The 10666-nt window shown below is 43.9% G+C and overlaps 1 protein-coding gene across 1 annotated transcript; it reads right to left on the minus strand.

Annotated features, from left to right (window-relative positions):
* Window positions 1-1505: 1505 nt before the first annotated feature.
* Window positions 1506-2537, minus strand: LOC120590191 (olfactory receptor 2AT4). Its single transcript, XM_039847819.1, has one exon. The coding sequence runs from the start codon at window positions 2500-2502 to the stop codon at window positions 1531-1533; it is 972 nt and encodes a 323-aa protein (XP_039703753.1). The 5' UTR covers window positions 2503-2537; the 3' UTR covers window positions 1506-1530.
* Window positions 2538-10666: the final 8129 nt, after the last annotated feature.

Raw genomic sequence — 10666 nt, forward strand, 5'->3', positions numbered from 1 at the left:
CTCATTCAAGAACAAATAGATAATCTTAAAGATTCTATATCTATTAAAGAAATTGATTTTGTACTTTAAAATTTCCCTAAAAGAAAATTTTAGACACAGGTGGTTGCGCAGGAAAATTCTACCAAATATTTAAAGAAGAAATAACACCATTCTAATGTTTTCCACCTTCTAATCTTGTTTTATAGGACCTGCCATCATTACCTTAATACCAAACCAGGCAAAGAAATTACAAGAAAGCTACTGACTTCTATCTCTCGTGAACATTGATGCAAAAATTCTAAGCAAAATATTCACGAATAAATCCAGAAATATTTAAAGAGAACACTGCAACACAACCAAGTGGAGTTCATCTCAAGCATATAAAATTAGTTTCATGTTCAAAAATCAACCAATTAAAAACCCACCATATTATCAGAGTAAAAGAAGAATGTACTTAAATATAAATCTAACAAAATATGTGCAATATCTGTAGGCTAAAGATTACAAAACTGATTAATAAAATCAAAGAAATTCTAATAAGTGGAGAGATATACCATGTTGATGGATTAGAAGACTTTATATTGTTAAGATGTCAATTGTCCCAAACTTGATATGTAGATTCAATATGTAGATCCAATAAAGACTCTAGCAAGTTGGTTCTAAAATTTATATCAGGAACTAGAACGGCCAAAACAATTCTCAAAGACAATAACAAAGTTGGAGAATTCACACAACCCAATTTCAACACTACCTATATAATTACAGTAATGAAGACAGTGTGTATCAGTAAAAAGATAGACATCTATGTCAATGGAACAGAATACGAAGTCCTGAAATAGAAGTAAATATAGTCAACTGATATTTGACAAAAGTGTAAAGGCGAACTAATAGATAAAGAATAAGCCCTGTAACAAATTGTGCTGGAACATAACTGTATGTTTATATGCAAAAAAAAAAAAAAAAAAGAATCTCAATCTAAACCACACACGTTATCCAAAAACTAACTCAAAATTGGAACAAAGACACTGATGGCATTTCAGTGTAGTTTTAATTTTTATTCTTTTTATACAGTAGACTGAACATCTTTGTGTTGTTTAAAAACCATTGCATTTTTTTGTTATGTGTCTCTTTACATGTTTTGTCTATTTTTGTATTGGAATGATAGACTTTCCTTCTAAAAATTTAGAAATTCTTTAGATGACTTTTTGCTCTTTCCCTGTGATATGAGTCTTTTATTTGTTTTTTGACTTTGCTTATAAAGAACTTTGGCCATTCAGATTTTTTTTTTTTAATTTTAGAAAGGAGTTCTTGAATTATTAAATAGTGAAATTCTTATACAACTTAAAATTTCCTATAAAAGTTAATGCATTTCATTGCACCAAGGGAAAAGCCTTGGACCAAAGTGTGAGAACCACTGTTGGAATTGTCTGCTCAACTGAATTTTCTTTGCCATTCTGTATTAATTAATTTATTCATTCAAAAATATTTATTGAGTTCCTAATCTATGCTGGGCACTGTTATTTGGTGTCCTGAGAGCATAATTAGCTGCATCTAGAGGCCAATGGCTCTTATCTCTGATAGGGTCTTGGAACATGCAATTTTAGTAATGGCTGCTTTGACATCCTTGTTTCTCAGAGTGTAAATGAGAGGGTTGAGGATTGGTGTGAGAATAGCATATGCCACATTGCCCATGATGTGGAAGTCAGGGGGCAGGTCAGCTCTATAGGCCACATAGGCTATGGCAATGGATGAGTAGTAGGTACCAACCACCAGGAGGTGGGAACTGCAGGTGGAGAAGGCTTTTGAGCGTCCTTCTTGGGATCTGATGCGAAGCACTGAGGCCAGAATGTGGGCATAGGAGAGAAGCACCAGGAGAAGGGGCAGGAAGGAAACCACCATGGCGATGCAGAAGCCCATGAGGGTCTGGGGTGTGGTGTCAGAACAGGAGGCCTGAACAAGAGCCAGATGATCACAGAAGCAGTGGTAGATTAGAGCAATGTTGTTATACACCATCTGGGAGATTTTCACTGCTGCTGGGATGGGCAGGAGGAGGGCAGTGAGCCAGGCACTGGCTGCCAGTATAGCATTGTTCTGTGGGGTCATGTGGACAGGGTAGTGCAGTGGACGGCAGATCGCCACATAGCGGTCATAGGCCATGACCACCAGGATGAAGGCTTCCGAGCATGTGAAGCTTTGGAAGAGGTACATCTGCAATAAGCAGGCAGGGAAGCTGAGGAAGCGGTCCCCAAGGAGGAACAGGGACAGCATCTTCGGGACAGTGGTTGTAGTAAAGAGGATGTCTAGAGCAGAGAGATTGGTTAGAAAAAAGTACATGGGCTTGTGGAGGCTGGGCTCTGCCACCACAGCCACCAGGATCAGGGCATTACCCAAAATGATGAGAATATAGAAGAGGAGGAAAATAAAAAACACAGGGAAAAAGAGGGACTCTGGCAGAGAGGGGATGCCAACCAGGTAGAAGATCGGTGAGCCATCCACTGATCCATTACAGGTTGTGGCCTCCATAGTGAAACAGAGCTGGATTTCTGGGAGATAGGCAGCTGGAACATCTGGACACTGGGACTATCTGGAAACCATAGAAACAAAGGATTTTGGAATGTGATTCTATAATGTTTACAGTTCATGTAAGCACAATTATTTACAACTAACTGTCGAGGACTGATGATGGGCTGTGATATTGACTTTGATCATGTGAACCCAAAATTTCAACCTTTCTTCTTTGGTCAAATATTAGTTATTAGTTAACTAATAATCTACCAAGTAGAAGTCATTATGCTGCATTCAGGTGACACAGAGATAAAATGAAGAAGATGGGCAAAGTTCCTATCTTTTTGAAGTTTACATTTTACTGGGAAAAGTCAGATCCAAACAGTTGAATATTGAATAATGATGGTGAAAAGTGCTTTGGAAAGATTCTACTGGTTTTCACCATAGCTGCTCTTGCTGCTCAGCAGATGTTCCTAATGAACCACTAGCATGTAGAATTCCCTTGCCCCAGCTAAGAAGGTACTACAGTCATCTGGAACCCCAGGAGTCTTGTGAGCCATTGTTTCCAGAGAGGAACACAGTCTTCTTGTGACAAGTACTGATGCTGGAGAGCCTGATGGGGCAGGAGTCCAAAGAGGGACCCTGACCTGGAGGTTCAGTGACCAGGTTCCTGTCTTATGCCACAAGCAAGCCCTTCAAGGGCACGACAAACAGAAAGCAGGAGAGCTCACATTTTATTAAAGTACACACTTAAAAGTGTGGGCAGCTAGCTCAGAGACAGAACCTGCCTTGAGCTGTCTGAGTTATGGGCTCTTGGCAGAGGGGGTGGGGTAGGTGGAGATGATAATGATACTATGATTTGCCAAAGCTGAACAAAGGACAAGGGGAAGATTTAGGAGACTTACCAGGGAGGGGAGGGGTGGCCCAAGGCTATCTATCTTGTCTTCCTGGCCTTGGCTTGTTTCTCAGGCTGGAGTCTCATGCTTGAATCAAAACAGAGAGAGGGCTGAATAAGGGACAAGGGAGAAATTCCAGAACTGCACCCTGGAGTGGGATAGGGGGAACTCTCCCAGGCTAACTATCTTGACTCATAACGAACCCCCCCGCGTCCCCTGCCCTGAGAGATTTTTGGATGCATAGTCATATGGGGTGTTGAGGGACTGGAGGTCAGGCTTCTGTAGCTACTTCAGGCTGAAACAGGGCATTGTTCCTACAGAGCCTGGGACTGAAAATCTCTATCTACCTGCCTGACCTAGGGTGTCCAGATTTCCCTCCAGGACAGTCTCCCTTGAAGGAATTGGCTTAAAATCCTGCAGCATTGTCATCTTTATGTTGAACTCTTATAATCTGGAGGAGATAAATTTAACAAGAAGATTGAAGAGGCATGGACCAAAGATTAAAAGTAGAATTAAAGTTAGTAAAGGCCCTAAGGCAGGGAGGAACCATATGAGGGGTGGCAAGGTATATTTTAGAGCCTGCCAAATAGACACATCCAGCTGTTAGAGAGACTGTTTCCCTTTGCTATTATATTAGAAAGATTTATAAAAGCATTGGATTCCCATTCTCCTCAGAGAAGCTGAGTATATATTAGGATTAAGAAGATTAGGATCATATTGACAGTACTTGTTTATAAGCACAGTCTAGAAAGAATAAGACTGACCAAGAAGAAGCCAAATGTGGTAGGTATTATGGAGGTGATAGGCTAGAGTTCAGAGCCTGACTAAAATCTAGGGAGTTACTGAGAGGAATGTCTCGGGCACAGGTAAAAAGTAGGATAAGAGCCTAAAGAAATCCAAGCAGGAGTAAAAGAAACAGGACCTCAACAGCCCTCTGGTTAGTCATTTACTTATCCTGTAGAGGGCTCCCCCTGCTTCTGCTTTTTGATTAGTAGTCTTAGGTCCTCTAGAGCAGGTGTCCCTAACCCCTGGTCCAGGACACTATCCATTATCTGTGGCCTGTTAGGAACTGGGCCACACAGCAGGAAGTGAGCGGGCAGGCAAGCAAAGCTTCCTCTGTATTTGCAGCCGCTCCCCAGCACTAGCATCACCGCCTCAGCTCCACTTCAGATCATCAGGCATTAGGTTCTCATAGGAGCGCCAGTCCCTGGTGCCCAAAATGTTGGGACCACTGCTCTAGAGGTTCACAGGTGTAGTCTTCTTCTTGGTGTTCCTATAAGAGCTTGAGGAAAAAGGTTTTATTCTTGATAAATAAATCCAGGACTGTATACCCTGTTGTTATCGCAGTAGGTGTAGAGAGGAGAACCTGATATAGTCCTTTCCATTTTGGTGTTAATTGGTCCTCTGGAGAGCTTCTTTCCAAGTTTCAAGGAGAACTCAATCTCCAGGAGGTGCGGTAGAGAGATGCTCAGAAGTATCTGGGGAAGAAAGGATCAGATTCTCCAGAGGGCCTGTTGGACTTGTCCCAGACTGATAATATATTTTAGTTGATCCTGGACCTCTGAGTCAAAATATGTCAGAGGATAGAAAGGGCCTCCCTACAGCATCTCAAAAGGACTTAACTTTAGGTTGGATTTAGAAGTACCTTAGGAGAGCTATGGAGAGACGCCAGAGCCAGGTCTCAGAGGTTTCCTGGCATAATTTGGCCAGGATCTTTTATAAAGTATAGTTGGTCCTTTCTACCTTCCCAGAAGATTGTGGTCTCCCGGAGGCATGAAGGTGATAGTTGATGCCTAAGTCTTGAGATATCCGTTAGGGGACTTTGGCCGTGAAGGAAGGGCCATTATTGCTCTTGAAGGCTCTGAGTCAGTTCAAATCTTGGGATAATTTCCTTAAGGAGGACCTTAGCCACTTTAATAACTCTTTCAGTCTGGGTTCTTTCTATCTACCTGATGAAGGTGTCAAGAAGTACTAACTGGTATCAGTAACCTTGAGAAGGAGGCATTTGAGTAATATCTAATTGTCAATCTTCTCCTGGAAAGGTGCCTCTCCTCTGTACTGGATGTAAGAGCGGAGGGGGGTTTGTCTTTCCTCCTGCTTTGTTGACAGAGCAAATGGTACAAGCCTGGGTGATCTCTTTCATGGTCTCACTTCGGCCCTTACCATGAAATAGTTCAGGTAATAGAAATTAGGTGGCATCACATCCCAGGTGGAGGGAATCATGGAGAGCTTTTAAAATTATCCCTTAATCCCTAGTGGGAAGCAAAAACTTCTGATCTTTTGTCCACCAATTTTCACCGTTTAAAGTGAAACCTTGTTCCCTTGCCTAGGAATTTTCACCAAGGGTGTATCTTGGCCTACTGGGTCAGGGGAAGGCCTGTGGGATTAAGGCCATCATGGGGACACTTGAGTTAGTGGCCCTTTTAGCTGTTTTATCGGCAAGACAATTTCTCCTTGAGATGTCCGTGGTATCTTTTTGGTGTTCTTTGCAATGGAATACTACCTCTTGAAGGAGGTTTACAGCTTCTAGCAGGCTGAGAATTTCAGGACCATACTAAATGGGGAAATTTCGTGCAGTTAAAAGTTTCTGTTCTTTCCATATAGCAGTATGGGCATGTAGGACAAGGAAAGCATAACTAGAATCCTTGTATATGTGAACTCCTAGGTCCTTATCTAACTCAAGTGCATAGGTTAGAGCTATCATTTCAACCTTCTGGGCAGAGGTGCCAGGTGGGAGAGGGCTGGCTTCTATAGTCTGCTGAAGGCTGACGATAGTATATCTAGCCCTTTTAATTTCTCCTTCAACATGACTGCTTCCATCATGTACCATTCCTCATTTGGGTTTTCTATGGCCTGGTCTTTTAAGTCAGGCCAACTAGAAAAAACCTGTTCAGTTGTCTCTACACAGGAATGAATAACTTCCTGGTCTATGGGATTTTCCTATGGCATCCGAGTGGCAGGATTTAGGGACTGGCATACCCTTAAAGTAAAGTAAGGGGCACCAAGAAGGATAACCTGATATTTAGTGAATCTTCTCTCTGTCAGCCAGTGGTGTCTTTTGGCCTCAAGGACAGTTTGGACCTGATGTGGGGTCTGGACCTCAAGGGGTTGCTCCAGGGTAAGCTTGGAGGCTTTTTCTGTTAGTAGGGCTGTTACCGCTACTGCTCACAGACAGCTAGGCCATCAAAGTCCAGTTGTTTAGAAAAATAGGCTACCAGAGGATATTTCCTAGCTTTTGGGTGAAGACCCCTAAGACAATTTCTTGTCTTTCTGCTGCGTATAAGGTAAAGAGCTTTTTAGATTGGGGAGTCCGAAGACCTGTTTAAGTGCCCATGAGTGAGATGATAGCCTAAATACTTAACAGTTGAAGAAGAGATTTGGGCCTTAGATGGGGATACCCAATAGCCTTTCTCCCCTAGAAAGTTGAGAAATAAGATAGTATTAGTATTAGAATCTTGTTTAGTGAGGCTACAAATTAAGCCTCATATTGGAGTATTGTTCCCTGGGATAGTTTGAGTTCCTATAGGTTTTGTCCTAGAGCTTGTCCAAAGAGATGTGGCCATCCTGAAACCTTTGTGGAGGATAGTCCAGGTGTACTGGGCAGTTTCCTGAGTGTCAAGATCTGTCCATTCAAAGGCAAACAATGGTTGGCTATCAGGGTAAAGGGGAATGCAGAAAAAGACATCCAGAAGGTCTAACACTGTAAACCATTTTTTATCTGAAGAAACTTGAGTAAAGAGAGTGTGAGGATTTGGGACTTAAGGTGGAGAGGAATTACAGCCTCATTAATAGCCCTTAGATCCTGGACAATATGATATCCTCCAGATGGTTTTCTTACGGTCAGAATAGGAGTATGATAGGGAGACTGTCAGGGGACTATTAGTTTATGGCAGATAAATATTTCAGGTAGAGTTTTTAGCCTCCTGTGAGCTTCTGGCCTTAATGGACATTGGTGTTTGCATGGATATCCTGCCATGTCTTTTAGCCTGATTTTTTTGTTTTTTTGTTTTTTAATGCCTACAGCACCTGGTCTTTCTAGGTGGTCTTCCATCCAACTACTAACCAGGCCCGACCCTGCTTAGCTTCGAGATCAGACATCGGGCTTGTTCAGGGTGGCATGGTCATAGACCATGGATCGTGGCTCCACTGGGTTGCGAACCCAGGACCTTCTGGGTGTAAAGCAGACATGCTAACTGCTGCACTCTGGAACCACATCTATCAGCCCGATTTTTATAGGCAGAACCTGAGTAGCTTTTCTAGGCATTCCTTGATCCTGTACGATAGGGTTAACAGCTCAAATCCCATTTGAGGTCTGAGGCTAAGAGGGACATTAAAATGCTGGGTTCTCAGGAGGGTTTAAGGAGTTGGAGGTTTGTCTCAAGAGCCATCATTAAGCCTCTCCCCATTAAGAGGGTAGGGCATTCTGGCATAACTAAAAACTCCTGGGAAATTAGGTAGTCCTAGAGGTGACAACAGAGCAGTGGGGTGAAGTACCTCTGCTTAGCTTGGCCATCTACTCCTATGATGGTACAAACCTTAGAGGTTAAGGACCCAGCGTGATCTGTCAGGACCAATTAGGTGGCTCCCCTATCGGTTAAAACAATTGATCTGCTTACCTGCTACGTCAAGAGTCACTCAGGGTTCTTCTGGAGTCACAAGATGTCTTTCGTGAGAAGCCACCAGGAGCCTCAGGTCCCTTCAGTCCTCCTCAGACAGGGCCATCAGGAGTCTGGAAGTTCCTCTCTCCCTTTGGAGCTGGGGACATACCCTCTTCCAGTGGCCTGATTTTTTGCACTGACAGGGCCCAAGGGGCTCTTTCCTGGGGTGGAAGCTCTGGTTGCTCCAGTGTCCTGGTGCCCTGCAGTTAAAACAAGCCCCCTTGGGGGCTGCAGGTGTCGCCTCTTTTGAGCATTCCTTGTTTACTACAGGGTGGCCCTGAGGTTGCAAGGCAGTAGTGATGGCAATTGCCATTATTTGAGCCTGCCATATGGCCCGTTTGGTTTCACGCTGGGTCCTTTTACCCTCAGCCTGATCTCTATTGTTAAAGACTCCAAAAGCCGTGTCTAATAATTGAGCCATTGGGGTCTGAGGGCCATACTGAAGCTTTTAGATCTTTCTCCTGAATTCAGTAGACTGGCTAATAAAGTGTTGACCAAGTAGAGACTGTTCCTCGGGGGAGGAGGGATCAATATTAATAAATCTCCAAAAGCCTCAACTAGCGGATCCTGGAAGAAGGCCGGATTTTCTCCACAGTCTTGGGTCACCTCCTTGATCTTGTCATAGTTGACTGGCTTAACTATACATTTTTTCATCCCTTCGATTAAGCGAAGTACCATATGGTCTCTTTTTATTAAGTCTCCCTGCCTTGCCTGATAATTCCAGTCAGTGTTCAACATAGAGCCATAAAAGCCTGGGCATAGGGAACCTCCATCCATTTGCCGTTTTGTCTACAAAAGGAGTCTAATTGTAAGATTGTGTTATAGCTTAAGGTCCCATTTTCTGGCCAAATCTCCTGGTCCCTGAGTTTGTATTGGGGCAGGATGTATTACAGAAGAAGATCAGCTTCTTCCACTTTAAGCCATCTAGCTTAAAAGCCTTCCAATTCTTTAGAATGCAGTTGAAAGGTGAGTCTTCAGGTATAGATGCAGTATTTCCCATGGCGCCTGGAATGGGAAAAGGACTAGAACTAGGAGATCAGATTTCAAGAGTCCAGGTGTCCTCTTACCACTATCATCTAGTTGACAGACTAGACTAGGAGGCCAATTTAGTCAGGGCCTCCATGGAAGGTAGCTTGACCAACGGTGCCCAGGCGGCCCTGAGTTGGACCACCCTGGGTGGTCCAGAAAGCATCAAGGACTTGAACTCCTGTGGCTCCAGGTTTTCATGAAAAATGGAGAGTTCCAGGCAAAGAAAAGCTGAGTCACAGTGGGACAGATGGTGTGAGACTGAGCAAAGAGGAGGCCATCTCTCTTCTGAAGGAGGGTCTCTGATTCTGGGGTAATGGCCTGGAATAAGGACAGGATGGCCAGAGTCTGGAGGCTATATCGATTTCTCTGAAGGCCCCCTGTAGTTGAAACAGATCAAACAAAACAATGCCTCATTCTTAGGGAGTAGACTTTCCTTGGGGACCGCTCTTTGACCAATTCCATTCCCCTAGAGGTTCGAGCTACAGTGATCTGAGAGACAGAAGGAGATGGCAAATGAGGCACAAAATAATATTATCAAAGGGAAAGAGAGACTTGGAGAGGTTAACCTATGATTGGTATGGAGACCAGAGAGGCTGGTTACAGAGAAGGCAAGGCTTTTGGAGACATCTGACTAAGGCAAAGGAGAACAAAGGGAGCATCAGGACCACTGAAGTGGGAGAAGACAGCACAAAAAAATGGTCCCAAGAAGGCTCAGACAAGAGGCTGAGACCAGAAAGAAGAGAGGAGAGGGAGGAAGCCATGATAAAGCACAGAAGACCAGTCTAGGAGGACCAGAAAATGACATACCGGAAGAGATTGTCACAGATGAAGGGGAAGGGGGTTGATGAGTATGCTTTTACTGTGTGCCTGGGTACATGGACATTGCCTTGAGCTTGGCGGGGATGCTTAATGCCAATCTACCTTGGTCCATGATTGAGTTATCCTGCCATGGGAGCCTTCTAGTGGCGATTGCCCTAATGGCTTTTAAGTGCTCAACCCATGACCGCAGTGCGACTGAAGTCCTCCAGACATGGTCTTAGAAATAGAAGAAAGAAAAAAGCACAGTGACTCTGGTCGTAACTCACCCTAGACGGAGGCACAAAAACGCCGAGTGATGACAATATTGACTTCTCCTGGCTGGCTATGCACGGATGATGTTGGAGAGCTGGACAGGGCAGGAGTCCAAAGAGGGACCCTGACCTGGAGGTTCGGTGACCAGGTTCCTGTCTTATGCCACAAGAAAACATTCAGGGGCATGACAAACAGCAAGCAGGAAAGCGCAAGTTTTATTAAATGGAAAGTACACACTTAAGAGGAAAGTGCAGACGGCTCAGAGAGAGCCTGCCCCGAGCTCTCTGAATTATGGGCTCTTGGGGGTGGGGTATGGAGCTGAGAATTATATTATGATTAGCCAAAGCTGAATGAAGGACAAGGGAAAGACTAGAGAGACTTTACTGGGAAGGGGAGGGATGGCCCAAGGCCATCTATCTTGTCTTCCTGGCCTTGGCTTGTTTCTCAGGATGGAATCACATGCTTGAAATCACAACAGGGAGAGGGCTGAATAAGGGACTAAGAAAAAATTCCAGAGCCATATCCTGG

Source organism: Pteropus medius, unplaced genomic scaffold (assembly GCF_902729225.1).
Source record: "Pteropus medius unplaced genomic scaffold, Ma_sr-lr_union100, whole genome shotgun sequence".
Lineage (NCBI taxonomy): Eukaryota > Metazoa > Chordata > Mammalia > Chiroptera > Pteropodidae > Pteropus > Pteropus medius.